A 20,808-nucleotide genomic window follows, 5' to 3' on the forward strand; every position below is an offset into this window, starting at 1 on the left:
CTCATCCTAAAGATTTACTGTGGTGCTGACTGATAGACATGTACCACATTTAAACTTCTCAACAGTATGAAGAAGGTATTATTACAAAACTTATTTCATAAATGAAACTGGACAGAGAAAGGTTAAAATGCCCGAGCTCATTTAATGTCAGAAGACAAACTGAGGTCAACTGGCTGCAAGGCCATTATTTTTCCTCTATAACAAGCAGTTTTCAAGCTGTGTTCCGAAGACTGCATTGAGACTCAAGGGCTGCCAGGGGAGACTCCAGAGGGGTATGGCTTTCAACTCAGTTTTACAGACACGTGTATTATGACTGCCACCTAGTCTTTGGATGTCATGGAATTCTTTCTTGCATGTGCGCTTGCCTGGACTATGTTCTCCTAAAGTTAAGAGATGAATCTTAACTCAGTCACGCACAATCCAAGACAGCCTTCTCTTTAGTAGATACTTTCCATTAAATTTCTACTCCTAGGTCTGCATTAAAGTAAAAGAAAGTCACTCTGGAAGTCATTTTAGAAATGGCCACCATTACCAGTTGAAAAGTAATATTATCAACTCTCCCAGAGGATGGAAGTGGAGCTTAATATGGCTCACATCATCCAAAACAGTGGATCATCTGTGTTAAGAATTCATTTTAGGAATACACTTATACTTTCAAATTCATTATTCATAACCATGAATGAGTATTTTAGAATAGTCTGCAATGTTTTAAACCCAGTGAAGTCCTACTAAAGACCTAAGTTGAAAAGCTATGCAGTTTTCTAAATTTTCTCCCCTGCTCCATTTTATGACCTCTACCACATGACGTTATTTCTGAGAGCTGACCATATTAGGTATGTGGTAATAATCATGTATGAAGGCAAAGTACCCTTCTTAATGTAGTATTAAAATTAGCATTTTTGATTCCTTTCTCTTGCCTATACTCACAAAGTTTATAATGACACCCTACAGAACTGTTTAAGGGCTACAATACAGTCCTCCCCACAAACAGTTGAGAAAAATGTGACTGAGTTATGACCTGAAATAACAGAGTCCTTCAGGCTGCTATGAAACCTCTTTATATGTCACTAGCAAAGTACAATAACTACCACCACCTTACAGTGTTGTGAATACTCTTGGTTCCTAGTCTTTTAAGCTAGGTAACTAAATATGATGGATATGCTGCTATGGTATTTTTCAAGGTATGGTTCACAGAGCATCCGCATAAGAATCTTCTGAGGCACTATTTATAAAATGTAGATTCCTGGGCCCCATAAGAAACCTTGGAAATCAAAATTTCTGTAAGATCAGGAAATTTGCATTTTTGACAAGGTCACCCAGGCACTGACTTGAAACTCAACTGTATAAATCCATTTAATGTCCTACTATTTAAGAATGAGATTGGTTAAAACAAAAACAAAAGAAACTTTCTCTATTCTCCTGAATTGAACATAAGTAGTGTTTTTTGGTGTGTGTCTGAGAAAGTTTAGGAGACAGTAATATTGACTATAATACCATCCTCAAAAGCAATACCTCAAAGTAAATTTTCACTTTTTAGATAAAGCTTTAGGGTAGTGTAGTTCTTAACCAAGGATTGATTAATAAACTAATTAGTCTTCACTCAGTATAGCAGTCCACACACAATTTATTCAGCAATAGAACAGAAGAGAACGTCAATCATGACAGACATAAGGCAGATACAGGGTAGATCTCTGGGGTACATTCTTTATACAGACTAACAAATGACTTTAAACAACACGTGGCAGGCATGATTTGCTGCATACCAACAGCCATTCATCCCTCACTTCTTCCTCAAAGAGCCCTGATTTTATTAGGAGAGACAACGTGTCCTACCCAGGCAATGCCAACTCCATTCCCCTCTGTCAGGTTTCCCAGGCTCCCTTCTGAATAAAGGATGTAAGGGAAAATCCCTGATGTAATTAATGTAAGGAAAAATCTGAGGGACTTTTGAGAGAGAGATTTTCTTCCCAAATAAAAAATAGAGACTTGAAAGAACAAAGCTTTTTGCTCCCTACTTCCAGTCTTTGAGAGAGACTGAAATGTCTGGAGCAGCAACAAGCTACATTGTACTCACTGAGGAAACAACTATGAGGACAAAAAGCCAATACAATAAGGATCCCAAGGGGAAAGACAGAAAGAACCTGGGACCTTGAGACCACTGTTGAGTTGCTACATAAGCAATGGATTATTTAGCATCTTAAGTGGAATTTTTAAATTGTTAAGTGGACTCTGAGATGTTTTCAGCTGCTTTTTCCAAGTTTCTTAACTCAAACTCTGGTTCCATGATTCTCATGAACAAGTGAAGGCCAGAATGAGGCCAATGTCAGGTAAGTCCTTTTTAGTTCTAAGAAAAATGCTTCCCCTAAACTGTTCATAATCTATATGGAGTCAAGTTTGAGAACGCCTTCTGTCACCTAGCCCCTAATACAAGTACTTTTCCATTTCCAGAAGAGGACATTCTAAGTTCAGTCACCACAAAGACAGGATAGTCTTTGCTTATGTAGAGCCAAGTAACTAGATAGTGGCATTTCTGCATGTTATTCTGTAACCTATACAGGTATTGCCTGATTGAATGTGGTTCCTCTGACAGTGACCAGTTAATAAGGAAGGTCAAAGCCACACTGAGAATAAACCAAATAGAGCCAATGATGAATATTTGGTTAGATATGAATAAATCTTATATATATATAAGTATCACTGATTAATATATAAGAGGTGGAATTGAGAATATATATTCTTATTAAATGTCTAATTGTTTTACTGGAATAATCTAGAATTCAGCTACAAGGAGGCTTTCTCACAAAAGTTATTACTAGAATTAAAGTACACACAGTATAGGCTTCTCCTCCAGGACTACCTTGTCATAATAACGTCAATGATTAGGCTGTGGAGATTTTTAGGAGGAGCAAGCTAATTCCAAAACATAGGGAATATGGATTAGTCAGGTTCCAGAGGAACAGTCTGGCTTGGACTAATAATTAAATTCATGCTGAACAAGAGATGTATAGACCCTGGAAGCAGATCCAACAATTTAAGCAGTTTCCCAAAGCAGTGACAGTCTGGATCAGATTTAGAGAGGAGTCATTTTTCCATCTTCCTTGGGCTACTAGTACAAAACCCTCTAGAGTCTCCATGATCTTGACTGTTTAAGAAGTTACTTGCTTTGGCCAAGTTTTTTGTTTAAGGTTTTGTCTGTCCTCGTCAGGATTAACTGTAGCGCAGGGTTAAAACCAGCAACTCTAGAGTCATGTATTCTTTTTCTAACCAGTGGAGGACCCAGAAGAAATGGGTGGCAAGCTTTTTCAAACGTCCACCTGGTAAGATTTTGAGGAGCCCACTCAAGTGGGAAAGACCAAGGAAGAACAAGGCTTCTATTAGCAGGATTATCAGGGTAACACTCAGGGCAATAATCAGCTCTGTTAATACGGTCTAAGAACACTTGGTAACATTCATTCTCAACCAGTTCAGTTTGGTACAACCAATGGCCTAGTTCTAAACTAGGGAACCACTGCTGCCCACAGTCAGGGCAATGTGAATTATCTGAAAACATTGGGATCTGGAGAGACAACACAGACAGCAAATTTAACAGTAAGAGGCAACAATGATAATACAGAGAGACACCCAAGTAACCAGACCTATTACAGTTTTGGTTTAGCACTTTCTCAGTCCAACCACCATTACTTGGAGAGGATAAAATTTGGCTTGCACCTCCGTGCAATTCTTCAAGATTTCTTTGTTTATTTTTCACTCACTTGTAGCCAGTCTCCAAACTCAGGGACTGATCCAGTCTATGTTATCAGTCACTAATAGCAGCACAGATGTCACAAGATCTCCTTTAAATCTCAGCTTCTTAAGAAAAGACAGGGTTCTAGTCTAAGTTCCTTTTTCTTGTGTGTTATCAGCTGGTGGTATGTGCAGAGGCACTTGGCTTACTCTGCTTTGCTGGTAAGTTATTATGTCTGTTTGGTGAAACAGAAGCTGACAGTCCAGTGAGTCTTTGGTGGGTGCTGGCACTCTTGCCGTTGTAATACAAGTACCCAAGTCTTAAGGCCTTAGCGCTTTATAGCGATGTAGAGGGGTCAGGAAAACTTGGCAGTGTCCTCTTGAGCGTGGATCCAATGAAGTCTTTCTTGGGAGGACCTTAATCAGGACCCAGTCACAGGGAAGTAGCTGCTGCTGAGTTGGTTGAACAGTTCTGGGAATGCTTCACATACCTGTAAATAATAAAACTTCAGACAACTCATATGGGCTTTGAGTTGCTCACAATATCATTAGAAACATGCATTTGGAAATCATTTGGGTCAGTCAAGGTGCAAAAGAATTATCTCATGGGATTCCCCGTGACAACTTTATATGGATTCAAACCAACTTATCTGTTGGGAATTATTCTTATGCTCAACTGGGCAACAGGGAAGATTTTGTTTCATTTAAGATCTGTACGAGTCTCATTTATTTTTTAGGACTATGTATTTATTTTTCCTACTCCTTGTGCACTTTGGGAATACTACAGTCTGTATAATCATATACATGGTAAAACTTTGAGATTTCTTTTATCTTCTTCCATGAAATGGGTGCCATATATAGTATTACCATAATGGGTGGGATGTTAACAATGGTTACAGCCTTCTAAAACAGACTTCAATGCAAGGAAAACCTTACAAAATTATTAGATAATATTCTTAATAACTATCCATAGAAAGCTGGATGAAATCCTTTTGAAGGCTGGAAAAGAAACCACAAGGGACATGCCTCACAGCCCACATCCGTCTTTATAGGCTTATACGCATTTAAGTTTAAGCCAATTAAAGCAAAGTCCTGAACTATTCTTGGGACATCTATAGCAAATCAGTTGGGATTTACAGGCACTTTCACCATCTTTGTACTCCTTCATGACATTTAAATGTAGCAAGTAAACAAGGTGGGGTAGAGTAAGATGTACTGAACAACTAGAGAGCCACCGAGAGTATACCACAGACCATCAGAATACAACATACAGCCTGCCTTTCTCCAGCAACTCTTTTGTGAATTCTGAGGCCTGATTCTGCGAAAGCACTAAGGTACACTGGGGAAGATGGGTGCCCCATTTACACAGGGTTAAAACTGTATAAAGATATAGCCTGAAAAGCAGAGGCAGTTATATCCTTAGCTGTGATCAGCCAAATCATTTTCCTTACAGACTATCAATAGTAGCTGTGATTCTTAGATTTTAAAAGATAACTGGAGAGCCACCTCTGACAGGGCTGCAACATGGAGTGAATATTTTGGTGGGGACTCCAGATGGGGTGAGATAGAATCAGAGTCGATACACTGATGTGTTTTATGAGGTTAGGTGACAATGTGTGAAGGGTACCGATCCAGCCCCTCACGCAAGAATGAACACAAAATAGGATTTCTGACCTTTGTGGTGGCAACATAGGGTATAGCAGATTTCCCTGAGGGTCTACTGTCAGGAGTCACTACAGTAGAAGTTTCACTTGCTGAATCAGGAAATCTAGGGTACATGAAAGAGATGATGAATAAAACCCACATGATTGTGGGGTTTAACACAGAAGTTAGTGGTAGTTATATGACTAAGTTTGATGTTGAAAAGATATAGAATTTTGGAATTTTTAGAGTAAAAAGGGGAAACTCAATTAAAACCACAAGATACCATATTTCATTTCCACCAGACTGGCAAAAATTAACAAGTTTGACAATGTGGGCTCTATATACCCTCGGCAAGACTTCCCCTCCCCCAAGACTCCACATCTCTGTTATAGCAGAGTCAAGAAGAAGCTGTAAAGCTCCAAATGCTCAGGATAGATCCACCCTTCTCCCAACCTTCATTTCTCCAACTTTAAGAGTTAAGAAAGCACTAGAGCTCCAAGTGCTTATATATTAACTGCTTAGCTTATATGCAGAGTACATCAAGAGAAACATTGGGCTGGATGAAGCACAAGCTGGAATCAAGACTGCCAGCAGAAATATCAATAACCTCAGATATGCAGATGACACCACCCCTACGGCAGAAAGCCTCTTGATGATAGTGAAAGAGAGTGAAAAAGTTGGCTTAAAATTCAACATTCAGAAAACTACTAAAATCATGGCATCCTGTCCCATCACTTTATGGCAAACAGATGGTGAAACAATGAAAACAGTGAGAGACTTTATTTTTCTGGGCTCCAAAATTACCGCAGATAGTAACCGAAGACATGAAATTAAAAGACGCTTACTCCTTGAAAGAAAAGTTATGGCCAACCTAGACAGCATATTAAAATGCAGAGACGTTACTTTACCAAGAAAGGTCCGTCTAGTCAAAGCTATGGTTTTTCCAGTAGTCATGTATGGATGTGAGAGTTGGATTATAAAGCAAGCTGAGCGCTGAAGAATTGGTACTTTTGAAATGTGGTGTTGGAGAAGACTCTTGAGAGTCCCTTGGACTGCAAGGAGATCCAACCAGTCCATTTTAAAGGAAATCAGTCCTGAATATTCATTGGAAGGATTGATGCTGAAGCTAAACTCCAATACTTTGGCCCCCTAATGAGAAGAACTGACTCATCTGAAAAGACCCTGATACTGGGAAAGATTGAAGGCAGGAGGAGAAGGGGACGACACAGGATGATATGGCTGGATGGCATCACTGACTCAATGGACACGAGTTTGAGTAAACTCTAGGAGCTGTGATGGACAGGGAGGCCTAGAGTGCTGCAGTCCATGGGATCGCAAAGAGTCGGACACGACTGAGCGACTGAACTGAGAGCTCCAAGTATTCTTGAACCAAGAGAACTCTAGTGTTCCATATGTTCCAGACAAAACCGACCCTCTCCTGGTCCTCCAAACCACTACAGGTAAGAGGGGAGTCAAAAGGGGGCTCCAAAGCACTAAATGATCAGAACAAGATCATGTACTACCAGCCTTCTAACTCACTCCCAGCCTTATCACCAAAGAGTGAAGAGGCCTTCCCTAAAATACTCCTGGAAAGATTCTCAAACCTTCCCACTTTTCGCCCTCACAATTTCACTACCATTATCTGCTCGAAAATATGAGGACAAACCAATCCCATCAAACCTGTACCTCTGTTCATGTCAATCACCACATGGAGCCCAGAGCTTCCTGATTATACTTCATCCCCTTAGTCTCTCATCTGCTATGGCTCTGAGCACAGTGAGACAATATTCTCTCTCCTTCTTTACTTTTCCTCCCCATAAAACATGTACCATTTTGATATATTAAATATATATCAGAGAACATAGAGTAACTTGAATTCTTATACCCTAATGACAGTAACATAAATTAGTATAACCATTTTGGGCATTATCTAATAAAGCTGAGAATGTGCGTTTCCTATAACTCAGTAATTCCAATCTTAGGTAATTACCCTAGGGAAAATTACATGTTTATTTAAAAACATGAATAAAAATATTTATGGTAGTTCTATGTATAATAGCAAAATAACAGCTAAAGTGTCCACGAACAGTAGAATGGCTAAAAAAAACACTGACGTATTCTTATAAAAAGCAAGTAGCAGAAGGATATACATACTCTCTCTTATGTAATAGTTTCCATCTACACAGTTTCAATATATTGCTTAGGAATAAATATGCACTAAAGCTAAAAAGAAAAAGATAAGCACAAGGATAATTACTACCTTTGATGCGAGAGGGAAGTAGATGGGGTCAGGAAAGGCATACAGAGTATCTCAAAGGTAATTATAAACATTTTTTCTTTGAATGGTTGGAGGTACATGAATGGTCACAGTATCACAAATCCTAACAATTTACATAACCTCTATTTGGTATTTTATTTTTTTCTATTTCTATCTTCACTTTTATATTTTAAATAATTTCTACTGGAGTATAGTTGGTTTGCAACGTTGTTAAGTTTCTGCCGTACAGCAAAGTGAATCAGTTATCCTTAAACATATGTCCACTCCTTAGAGCAGAGCAGAAAATAGGAGTGGGCTAGAAAAACAGACTAATAGGCAAAACCAAACTTTCACACTGCGGACAAGAACATTAGCAGCAATTATTCTGTTCAGAGGCAAGGTGGGTGACTGAGGAAGATGAACACTATAGAAAGACATGGAGCTGCATTTTTCTCATAATACTGCAAGCAACTATCTCTTTCTAGAAACAAGGTAAAAGGAAATATAATATTGTAAATCAGTTATTTGTTGTTGTTGTTCAGTCACTCAGTCGTGTCTGATTCTTTGCGACCCCACAGACTATAGCCCACCAGGCTCCTCTGTTCATGAGATTCTCCAGGAAGGAATACTGGAGTGAGTTGCCTGGCTGTCCTCCTAGGGATCTCCCCAACCCGGGGATCTAAGCCTGGTCTCCCGCATTGCAGGTGGATTCTTTATTGTCTGAGTCACCAGGCAAGCCCAAGAATATTGGGAGTGGGTAGCCTATCCCATCTCCAGAGGATCTTCCCGACCCAGGAATCGAACCGGGGTCTTCTGCATTGAAGGCGAATTCTTTACCAGCTGAGCTACTAGGGAAACCCTACCTAATGTTAATTAATGGAATTAATTTCTCCATTAGCTACCCAATGGAAAGGAAAGTTTATCTTGGCATATTTTATAAAGGCACACATCTCTGTGCAGCACTTTGTTTTTTCATATGGTGTCTTTATGCATATTAGAAAAGAAGCACTCTCCTTCCAGGGAAGATGAAGCTCAAAGAACCTCAACTGGCTTCACCTGGCCAAGCATTCAACAGTAATCCTCCATCTGTGGAATACTAATCCTTTCTTTTTCCCCTGGCCGCACAGCACAGCAAGTAGGGATCTTAATTCTGCACCAGGGATGCGCCCCCCTGCAGTGGAAGCAGGGTTCCTCCACACCCTAAGATTCAAACAACCACAGACTATGCAGTACCATACTATTTATCGTTGAAAAAAGTCTGCATGTAAGTTGACCCACACAATTCAAACTGTGTTGTTCAAAAGTCAACTGTACACACATTTAGATTCCCAAAGGAATCTGAAATGGTTCAGAACCATTGAGCAGGAATGGTTCCGAACCATTTCACTATCAAAGGCAATTTTTATTCGTAGGCTCCCCCCTCAGATCTCACTTTGGAAGGATGCTGGAACAGCTACCATTCCTGTAATAATGTCACTTTCTCATTTTATTAATTAGACATGTAACTCTGCCAGTCAGCACTTCTAATAAAACAAGTAAAATCCAAGGGTTAATAGCCCTGGTTAAGAAGTATCTCAATACTTTAGAGATAATACTCAAAGCACCTGTAACATAAAGTTGGAAAGACATTCTGGATTTGTTTCCTTTCTCAACACAACATTAGCTTACGTCAGAAGTGGTTGATTTGAGGTGAATATATGATAACCATTTTTGCATGCATGCGCAGTCACATGTGACCCTTTGTGACCCCCATGGATTATAGCTCACCAGGCTTCTCTGTCCATGGAATTTTCCAGGCAAGAATACCAAAGTGGGTTGCCATTTCCTACTCTAGGGGATCTTTCAGACCCAGACATCAAACCCATATCTTTACTACTGCGCATCATTATGCTTGTAGAAATGCTGAAAATACCCAGGAAACAACCAGTACTCAACTGATTATTGTATTGTTTAAGTTATCGAGGAAACCACCATGTACTAGGCACAATACTAAATATTATAAATACAAAGAGAAAAACCTTACAGAACTTCTAGATGTCCAGGGAATCCAGAGAGGAACCAGTGCTTTAGGTAAAGGTCTTATAAGGGCTTTTTTTTTTTTTTTTTTAATAAGGGCTTTTGAAAGTGAAAGTGAGGTCGCTCAGTTATGTCCGACTCTTTGCAACCCCATGGGCTGTAGCCTACCAGGATCTTCTGTCCATGGGATTTTCAAGGCAAGAGTACTGGAGTGGGTTGCCATTTCCTACTCCAGGGGATCTTCTTCCTGACCCAGGGATTGAACCTGGGTCTCCTGCATTGTAGGCAGACACTTTTACTGTCTGAGCCATGAGGGTGGGTTTTAAGGGCTTTTAGATGGATATTAAAAGATTGCCTATAGAAATCAGAAAATTATGGAAGGCCCACAGAAGAAGTTGGAATGCTTTTATTTTCAGCAACCTTCCAGCCAACAATAGTGAGCAAAAAACAAAGTTTAAAAGGCTTCTCTACCACATAAACTCTATACAGTCATCCTATATAAGTGGGGGATTCAATTCAGGATCACCCAGATACCAAAATGTACAGAGGGATGAACACTCCAGTCCCTTATATAAAATGGCATAGAATTTCATATAACTTATGCACATCTCAAGATTATTTACGATATCTTATACAAAGTAAATTCTAAGTAAATAGTTGCCAGAGCACAGCAAGTTCAAGTTTTGCTTTTTGGAACTTTCTGGAATTTTTTTTCACAAATATTTTCTATTCATGGTTGGTTGAATCCACAGACATAGGACATGTAGATACAGAAGACCAACTCTACAAAAGAAAAATACAAATAAATTTTTTTTTTTTTTTTTTTTTTAACTGCACTGTGAGGCCTAGTTCCCCAACCAGAAACTGAACCTGGGCCACGGCAGTGAATGTGCCCGGTTCTAACCACTGGACCACCAGGGAACTCCCTAAGTCAAAATTTTTGTGTGTGAGATGTTTTCTGCAGCTTTATTAGAGGAAAATTTAGAAAACAGCACTTTAACATCAAAATAGAAAATGCAGTTCTATTTAAACCACTTAAATTTACATCTACTAAAAACGGCAGCTCAATATATATTAAATAATCATCTCTAAATATTTTGAGTCTATATCAAGAATTGCTATTTCCTGAATGCATGTTAGTTAGACAGCTCACATCTGCCTTTGATAGACAAAAACTCCCTTATTCTTTTTAGGCTGGATAATATGTTTCAGATTGAGTAGAGCTGGGTGACTTCTCCAGGCAAATATATCATTTCAGCCAGGTCCTCATATAATACATAAAACCAAAAGACAGACATGGAAAAAATACAAATACTCAAAATTTTCTTGAGTTTCCATTTTAAATATTTTCTTCTGTGGAATATTTTATCCTAATCAATAATCAAAACTATTTTTTGTATGAGATAGAGCTTCTCTAGAAGTCTCATGCGTGTTTGCGCTGTCATGTCTGACTCTGTGATTCCATGGACTGTAGCCCATGAGGCTCTTCTGTCCATGGAATTAACCGGCAAGAATAGAGGAGTGGGTTGCCATTTCCTACTTCAGTGTATCTTTCCCTTTAAGTCTCACATATAAAGTGAAATCTCAAAAGCTTCATATTTCATTAACCAGTTCTGAATTTAGATGTTGAGAGTTAAGCAGTAGGGCTTCCCAGGTAAAGTGGTAAAGAATCTGCCTGCCAATGCAGGAGACGCAAGAGGTGCCTCAATCCCTGGGTTGGGAAGATCCCTTGGAGGAAGAAATGCAACCGGCTCCAGTATTCCTGCCTGAAAAATTCCATGGACAGAGGAGCCTGGTGGGCTACAGTCCAAGGAGTCACAAAGAGTCAAATACAACTGAGCACACACAGCACAGATTGTAAAGTATGAAAAAAAAAAAAGAATTCCTTTTCTTTTTAAATTCACATAACCTAAAATAATTCTTTGCTTAAAATATATTATGAAAATACAAGCTCCTGAAAGAAGTTTTCAGTCTGTTTTGTGAGGAATTACTTTGAATTTGGCAAAGTCTTGAGATCAGAGAGAAGGCACATTCCAGCACTATTTGGCACACACACTATTCCCTCTTCCAAAGAAGAGAAGCTGAACAAAAAATATCCTGAGTCACACAGGAATTGACACAGAGGATTCCCCTGGTGGTCCAGTGGTTAGGACTCTGAGCTCTTAATGCCGAGAACCAGGGTTCAATCCCTGGTTGGGGAACTAAGATCCCACAAGCCTCGAGAGGTGCAGTCAAAAAAAAAAAAAAAGCAAAGAACTGACAAACATAAGAGGTGTGTTTGTGCATTGCTGGCATTCCACAAAGGGGAACAACTGGTTTAGACATTTACTGGTGCATTTCAATCTACTCTGCCCTAACGGACACAAGTCCATGGTTCAAATTCTGCCTACAGTTTCAATTTAAAACACCAGGGGCCAAACTTCTAAAGTTAATTCGCAGTTTTCAATAGTGAGACCTAGTGGCGCTAAGGTTAGGTATTTCTGAATTTGTACCAGCAATGTGGGCTTCCCTGGTAGACCACTGATGAAGAATCCGCCTGCCAATGCAGGAGACTCAGGTTTGATCCCTGGGTCAGGAAGATCCCCTGGAGAAGGAAAAGGCAACCCACTCCAGTATTCTTGCCTGGAGAATTCCATGAACAGAGGAGCCTGGCAGCCTCGTCCATGGAATCCCAAGAGTTGGACTAACTGAACAACAACCAACACCACGCATGTCTCTGTTGAAAACTAAGTACCTAACTAAGTCTTGCCCACTCCTCTGTACTATATCCACTGTCATATTAAGTCAGGATTAATATTTTCAAATTTTAAAGTCATTTCCCAGTGTTTTCCCTAAGTACTTATCCCATAGTTTTAAAAGGCAAGTTGAGAAAGTACTAAACACTAGAAACAAAAAGCACTCCACTTACTTCCCTAGGGAACTGTTTCTTTTCAAGAGCCTGGAGCAGTTCAGATATACACCTTTTCTGAGTACAGAAAGTCTTTTCCTTCTTACCCTTTGTTCTACTCCCTCCCAACTCCTCTGATTTGTATCTCAGGTTTAAGATGACTTATGTAGAGGCAAAAAGCAACGCACAAAGGTTCAGAGAGTTTGCTATGATTCCAACAGTGGGCAGCACAACTGATTCCCAGTGTCAGTTCAACTTCACTAATCATCTTTAGTATCTACATGAAGCCAGCACATTTTTATTAAACATTTTATTTTTAACTAATTTTATATCTGTTATAAAACCAAGACATTAACATGGTACAAGTCAATTAACTACAGAGTGTTTGAATTTTGTCAGTTTCTCCACTAATGTTCCTTTTCTGTTCCATGGTTCAATCTGGGATCCCTCATTGCATTTAGTTGTTAATTCTCCTGAGTCTCCAATCTGTGACGGTTTCTGTCATTATCTTTTGTGACTTTTCCTGGTCTTTGTAACCTTGATACTTACAAAAAATACCAGTTGGTTATTCTGTAGAATGTCCCTCAATTTGTGTTTAAAATGTGTACCCATGAGTAGAAAAGGAGGCGGCAATGGCACCCCACTCCAGTACTCTTGCCTGGACAATCCCATGGACAGAGGAGCCTGGTAGGCTGCAGTCCATGGGGTCACGAAGAGTCGGACCCGACTGCGAGACTTCACTTTCACTTTTCACTTTCATGCACTGAAATGGCAACCCACTCCAGTATTCTTGCCTGGAGAATCCCAGGGACAGAGGAGCCTGGTAGGCTGCCATCTGTGGGGTTGCAGAGTTGGACATGACTGAAGCGACTTAGCAGCAGCAGCAGCATAAGTAGAAAGATAAAGAGGTTATGCATTTGGGGCAAGAATAACACCAAAGAAATGATGTGTCCTTCTAAGTGCATCACATCACTGGGTTCATGAAATCCATATGCCTTATTTCTTTGGAGATTTTAACCTTGGTCAGTTGGTTATCATGGTATCTCCACTGTGAAGTTACTAATAATTATCTTGGGGAGACACTCTGAGACTGTGCAAATATCCTGCATTTCCTCAAACTTTCACCTACCAGCATTACAGGCACATTTTGTTTTCGATAATTATTATGCTGCTGTTTTGCCTAATAGTGATTTTCTATTTCCTTCTTGCCGTGTTTATTCATTGGAATTCTTCTATAATAAAGAGCTGCCCCTCCTTGAATCCTATTTATGTACTCAGCTATGTCAGTATGGACTTGTGGCCACTTATTCTATAAGTTAAAATCCAGTACTACCATTATGCATTCTATTACTCGAGTTGTTCCAAGGTTGGCAATCAGGAGCTCCTTCAAGTCACTCTTGTCTTTTCAACAAGCTCCCAAACCGTTTCGAGCATTTCCCTAATTTCCAGCACCACAAAATGTTTCAGGCTCCTCTTATATTTTCCCTGCCCATGCCCTAGATTCAAGTGCTTCTCCCCCCAACCCCCCAAAAGTCCTAGTTCCTTTTATTAGGGGATAGGGTTTTAAAACAGGAGCTGGGTGCTCAATGCTACTGAGGTTTCACTATCAGGCCAACAATTTGGACAACCACCACTAATATTTGTTTCCTTACTAAACTCATTAGCTGGAAATCATTAGCATCACCTGGGAACTTATTAGAAATGTAAACTCTTGGGCCCCACCCTAGACTTATTAGACAGAAACTTTGAGGGTGTACAGGAATCTATGTTAAGAGGTTCACCAGATGATTCTGATGCTCCTTATAAAATTTAAAAAACACTTATAAACACTGTTATAATGAAGAAAAGGTAGCTCTCTTTCACTATAAACCCTGTATTTACTTTATGTTTATCTCTAATTTAAAAAAAGGGAAAATTTAGTCTTAATAACTTGTCTGGTATATAAATCATATTTTTTACTGCCACAACTATTAAAACTATAGGTGAATGCCTCAACTGTGAAGACACTAAACACCTCCCTACTCCTGTTTTCCTACACATCTTTTTTACATGTGGTGGTCATGGTTGTTGTAAGGTGTCAGGAAGCAATTAACTGCTTCCTGTGTGCTGTTTTGGATTTGTCATGAATCCTCTGTTCCTTATTAATTCCTGAGTACTCAGGAATTAAGAGGAGAGGCAAGCCTCTCCTGAGGAATCCAGGCATTTCCTTCGTTAGTTTTTCAATACGGTGGTAAGTACCCTCTTCCTTCTTATGACCCATACGGTAAAAGTGATTGCTTACGACTCTCTCTCTTTAATATGGATCGCCTTATGTTTTTTAAGTCTGGAATTTTAATCTTTATCTTTGCTGAGAATAACTACCTTGTAAGACAGTATATATGCCCACACCATGTTGATTAAAACACCTTTGCTCCATCAGAGCCTGGGTCCCCATGTCTGTCTGTCTTTCTCTCTCTCTATTTCTGGCTGATTCCCTGGAGCGCGAAGGCTGGCTGCGTAACCCAGAGAATATTAGCCTCTTTCCTTCTTTCACTTTCTCACAGTTGTCTCCGGACTACCAGGTTCCGGTCCATTAAAGGACCAACAGTAAGGTGCAAATACTGTTTGTTGTTTTTATACAAAGAAGTTGTAAGTCAGACTCCAGGATCATCTCCTGCATACACATACAACTTGACATCCATATAGTGAATCTATAAATAGGAAAGACTGGCAGCACAGTCCCCTAAAGTCAGACTGCCTAGGCCTGAATGACTGCTCCAGCACCTGACTTGGTGAACTCTTCCCTGTTTCTCTGGTTTTCTTAATAACCACAAAAATAGAATAACAGTACCTACATGAAAGAAGCATTATGTGTGTTAAAGAGATAATGTGCAGTCCTTACCACAAAATAAATCTCAGAAAGTGTTTATTACTAGTCTAACTAGTAAGTGAAAATGAAAATGCAACTAGACATTTATTTTTCAAACTGAGAAACAAGTGGAAACTGTGCTAAAGGAAAGCTCTGCTCTTTCATCACTAGTAGATCAGAGAGGCAGAACCAGAAAGCTCTATTTATATAATTAAGACAAAACCTTTAGAAGTTTACAAACTAATGTCTTAAACTTGCCTATTTGCAAAAATGTTATTTACATTATGTATATCCATGAACGGAAGCTAAAGAAGAGTGTATAAAAATTTTAAATTTTTTATTTGTTGAGGTAGTAGAATTATAGGTAAATTTTCCTCCACTCTATTTTGATTATCAGAACCATATGCCACTTATTTTAGTATTAATAAAGAGAAAATCAGCCAATTGGCAATAACTGTTTTCACTTAGGTCCTTAAACTATCCCATTTAATGTTCCAAACAACTCTAAATCTCTGCTTTCATGGGCTCAGCTGTGACTCCAAAGTCTATGCTCATAACCAACGTGGGAGCCATCTTTCTTTACTCACAAATGCTTAATTCGCTGTCTAAAACCTACGGTAAAGTATAATCAGTGTACTGAATTATCTCTTGTTGGGCACAATAGCCATAAAACATTGCCTAGCAATGAAATTTTAACACAATTAAACTTCTAAATGCAAAATGAGAAACAGCATAAAGCATACCAAGCTTCTCTGAGCAAACTCAGGAAATTCAAGTTGCACTTCAGAGGAATGTGGATTCTCATTCAGATTTCAAAACTACCTCCATGGCAAAGACAGATTACATACCAGACACTATGCATTATTAAAATGCCCAATAACCCCCAAATAATTAGATAAATTCTTGTTACTTTATTTGTGAATTTTAGACGCTCTCAGGCTAGTATTATCTCTAAAGTTAAAAAACAAAACAAACAAAAAAAACAAGTGAAACACTGCTTAAATGAGTCACTTATGGTTACATGATAGACCAGAAGCAAAACTGGTAATCAAGCTCTGGACTCTTGTGTTCAGCATAAAAAATATTGCTGAGGAGAGGCTTTCAAAGTTTTCAAAGCAAAAGCCAGTTTTCCAAACTATCCTAATCCACATAAAGGCTTCCAGGAACATTTTCAGTTCCTCTACCATTAAGTTCCTTTTAAAATTATTTTCCACTGGCCAGTTACATACTAATCCTGTGCTTGAAAAACAAAACTGGAAAAAAAAAAAAAAAGAAAGAAAAACAAAACTGAACTGATAGATATGGAGAACAGTCACAGTCCTAATTCTTAACAGAGACAAGGAAGGAATCTCTCACAGAGATTCAAAATAAAATGTTTTAGAACCTTAAGAGAGGTAAAATTGAAATAAAAACAGTGTATTAAATCAGATTAAGATAACTGATCTTTGTATCTTGTGTATAAAATCTTTCAATTAAGGACTATTGATTAAGTAGGCAGTACATTTTTTTGAAGGAAGGAAAAAGGGATAAACTTTCTTACTGGGTATGAAATACAATTGGGAATACATATATAATATGTAATAAATTGGTAATTGCAAGGTCTCATTAAAACTTCAAACTTCGCTTTTTTTAGCACAAGTAAGGCTAAAAGGCAGGGGTGGGGGAGTGAGGGGCGGCCGAGGAACTATCTTACAAGGATTAAGAAGACGAATGACGGAATCTAGACAAACACGGAGGTAAGGGAGTAATCAACACCTGCACTGGTAGATTTCCCGTTTACATTTGAACCTTAGAGGAATTGTCCTTCTCGTCTCAAGGTCCAACCAAACATTTATTCTCACCTTCCTGTGTTTAATGTTTACGCGATTCTGTTTCTTTTTCACTCCAAAACAAAAATATACCTCCAACCTCCTCCGTTTAAGGTTTTTGCGGTAAGGAGGTGGGGGTGGGGAGGGATCTTTTCTGAAAGATATTTTTAAAAAGGTATCAGAGCAAATATTAAAACATGGGAAAGTTGTACACACATTTTACTTACAGTGTCTAGCGATGTTTTAAACCGTCGACTGTCAACGTCAGGAGAGCCCTTCGAGCGTTCTTTCTGGTTCACAACGCGGGGCTGCACCCCTCGGACGCCACAGAACTGAACGTCGCCCCGTCCCTGCCCACGTGATGGCGACCTCCGCGGGGAGGGTAGGCGCCCGCGGAATGCTGGGACTGGAAGGCGCCGGCCCCTCCCCCCCCTCCCCCAGGCGTCACCCCCGGCTCCAGTCCCCCGGCTCCACTCCCCGGGTCAGCAGGCGGCCGGGCGGGAAGCTGCAGGCCTGGGCAGTGTGGGGACAGGACCGCAAAGCCTCCCAGCGTTCTCGCTGTCGCGCTGCTCTCGGACCCGAAGGCAGACATCTCTGCAACACATTGGAGGGCCCTGGAGTTGGTGAATGGCCAGGGAAGCCTGGCGCAGCCCTTGGGGTCGCAAGGAGTCGGACACGTCTGAGCGACGGAACTGAACTGAACTGAGCCCTTAAAAAGACCTAAAGCTCATAGGCTTGAGGAACCAATGGAACCAACGCTGTGAGCGGCACTAGCCAATGACAATGGCAAGCACCAGTCAGGCCTGATTTGGAAACCGACTGCCTGCCACCTTTATGAGGTGCGTGCCCCCATGTTAAATGCGGACAACGCTACATACATACCTCATAAGGTGGTTGTGAGTAAATGAAATAATGAACAGAAGTGTCGGTTAAATGGATAAAAGATGTTTTCTTGATCTATTAATTTTATAAACATGAAAAGTGAGAGATGGAAAGCAGTTTACCCAAGAACACATAATTGGTTAAGGGCAACTGTCAAGTCAGTCTAAAAGTCCTGTTCCTGAACTGGGCCAATTCAAGACAACAGAGAAGAAATCTGGTCATATAAATCTCACTTCCCCTTTCCTAATTTTTTCCTATAAAACTCCTGACCAACATACTGTTTTACTTACACTGATTTTTATCTGACGCCCATAGAATACAAAATCCTAGAAGGAAGAGAGGGTTGTCTTTGGTCTATTCTTTTCTGCTATATTCCCAGCACCTAGAATAGGGTTTACCTAGTACATAGCACAAGTTAAAATTTTATTGGGTTAATGATTCTTCATGTAAGTAACTTATTTTTTTGGTGTCTTCAACCATCCTTTTTTTGGCAGAAGTTGCAGGATTGGGGAACATTTTTACATGTTTAATTGCAATTTCGAATTCAACAAAGAGTAAGTGGAAGGCTATTTATTGTAGTCACTTCATTTCCAGCAAGACATTTTCATTTATATTAATAGTCTTCAAAATATTTTTTCTATCACTTGTGAGAATGGGGAATAAATGCAGCTGGTTACTATGTCTTTACTTCCTCTTATTTAATATTTTAATTTTTTTATTAAAAATAACAATGTTACCTTTTTCTACTAAGATATAAGCCCAAAGTTATTTTTCTGACCAAAATTGTGAACACTATATACAATGAATTGATAAATGCTTTCTCACTACATAACGGGATTTCTGCTTACCCTGAACAAAAAACTCCAGGAGATAGTGGAGGACAGAGGAGCCTGGCTCCTGGAGTTCATGGGGTTGCAAAGAGTCAGACATGACTTAGCAACAGAACAGCAAACAAAAAACTCATGTACAAAAATTATCCTATTAAAATAGCTGCTTTACTTAGAAATCCAGTGTCAAGCACATTAGATTTCTAGACTGAGGCCTAATAGTTAGGTATTTAAATTAATGCCAATTATAATTTTGTATATATGTCTTCCTTCAGTTCAGTTCAGTCGCTCAGTCATGTCTGACTCTTTGCGACCCCATGAATCGCAGCATGCCAGGCCTCCCTGTTAATCACAACTCCCAGAGTTTACTCAAACTCATGTCCATCGAGTCGGTGATGCCATCCAGCCATCTCATCCTCTGTCGTCCTCTTCTCCTCCTGCCCCCAATCCCTCCCAGCATCAGGGTCTTTTCCAATGAGTCAGCTCTGTGCATGAGGTGGCCAAAGTACTGGAGTTTCAGCTTCAGCATCAGTCCTTCCAATGAACACCCAGGACGGATCTCCTTTAGGATGGACTGGTTGGATTTCCTTGCAATCCAAGGGACTCTCAAGAGTCTTCCCCAACGCCACAGTTCAAAAGCATCAATTTTTAGTTGCTCAGCTTTCTTCACAGTCCAACTCTCACATCCATACATGACCACTGGAAAAACCATAGCCTTGACGAGACGGACCTTTGTTGGCAAAATACTGTCTCTGCTTTTTAATATGCTATCTAGGTTGGTCATAACTTTCCTTCCAAGGAGTAAGCATCTTTTAATTTCATGGCTGCAATCACCATCTGCAGTGATTTTGGAGCCCAGAAAAATAAAGTCTGACACTGTTTCCACTGTTTCCCCATCTATTTCCCATGAAGTGATGGGACCAGATGCCATGATCTTAGTTTTCTGAATGTTGAGCTTTAAGCCAACTTTTCCACTCTTTCATCAAGAGACTCGTTAGTTCCTCTTCACTATCTGCCATAAGGGTGGTGTCATCTGCATATCTGAGGTTATTGATATTTCTCCTGGCGATCTTGATTCCAGCTTGTGCTTCTTCCAGCCCAGCGTTTCTCATGATGTACTCTGCATATAAGTTAAATAAGCAGGGTGACAATATACAGCCTTGACGTACTCCTTTTCCTATTTAGAACCAGTCTGTTGTTCCAGTTCTAACTGTTGCTTCCTGACCCACATACAGGTTTCTCAAGAGGCAGGTCAGGTGGTCTGGTATTCCCATTTCTTTCAGAATTTGCCACAGTTTATTGTGATCCACACAGTCAAAGGCTTTGGCATAGTCAATAAAGCAGAAATATATGTATTTCTGAAACTCTGTCTTCCCTAATATATGGCAAATTCCCTCAGGGTAAAGAATACTCTTAATTGAATTCATATATTTATAAAGCATCTATTCTGTTTCAACACAGATGTTTAATAAATACATGAATTAATGAGTCTATTCTTTGTTCTGATAATTTTTTCTCTTGTTTTCTTTCAATTCACTGAATTCCTCCACAGATTTCAAACTCCCACAACAACTGTTTAACATTCAGAGCTCATGCTTCCTCTTGGATTAGCAGTCCAGCAGTTCCCTTATATTAGCTGAGTCTACCGTCTCTATAATGTCACCTCTTTTGTGCCACTCTTGGGTTTGGAAAACATCTACAGCAGAATATCTGGTTCGACAAGGGTTTAGCTTTACCTCACAGTTGGTAATGAAAGTTGGTATTTGTAAGGTTGCTAAGTGTGGGCGGCACTTATGGCAGAGCTAGGATTATGTACCCTTATTACCTAGACAAAAGAGGGAAAACCCTAAAAAAAAAAATGTATGTTTTAATGCTAAAGTTACCATTCCTCTGATTCTGCGTCAAGCTTCTCATGA

General features: G+C 39.6%; 2 protein-coding genes across 6 annotated transcripts in view; both read right to left on the reverse strand.

Moving 5' to 3' along the window:
- LOC136168538 (torsin-1A-interacting protein 2-like) overlaps positions 1-20,808 on the reverse strand; it is a 48,974-nt gene that overhangs the window by 25,340 nt on the left and 2,826 nt on the right. For 2 of the 4 annotated variants that reach the window (XM_065936149.1, XM_065936146.1), the window contains exon 1: positions 17,411-17,549. The exons of 1 other annotated variant lie outside the window; for it this stretch is intronic. The gene's annotated coding sequence lies outside the window, so the exon portion shown is untranslated. Of the gene's footprint in view, positions 1-17,410; positions 17,550-20,808 lie in introns of those variants that run through there. One more of the 4 variants, XM_065936147.1, reaches the window with a different exon arrangement.
- Positions 1,607-17,547, reverse strand: LOC136168539 (torsin-1A-interacting protein 2). Of its 2 annotated transcripts, XM_065936151.1 has the most exons (3): positions 17,411-17,542; positions 5,398-5,491; positions 1,607-4,214 (listed from the first exon to the last, which is right to left on the reverse strand). In XM_065936151.1, the coding sequence occupies exon 3, from the start codon at positions 3,548-3,550 to the stop codon at positions 3,155-3,157; it is 396 nt and encodes a 131-aa protein (XP_065792223.1). In that variant the 5' UTR covers positions 3,551-4,214; positions 5,398-5,491; positions 17,411-17,542; the 3' UTR covers positions 1,607-3,154. The 2 variants fall into 2 exon arrangements, with proteins under 2 accessions (XP_065792223.1, XP_065792222.1); XM_065936150.1 differs by lacking the exon at positions 5,398-5,491 and having other exon boundaries at positions 17,411-17,547.

Source organism: Muntiacus reevesi, chromosome 5 (assembly GCF_963930625.1).
Source record: "Muntiacus reevesi chromosome 5, mMunRee1.1, whole genome shotgun sequence".
In the NCBI taxonomy this organism is placed as follows: domain Eukaryota; kingdom Metazoa; phylum Chordata; class Mammalia; order Artiodactyla; family Cervidae; genus Muntiacus; species Muntiacus reevesi.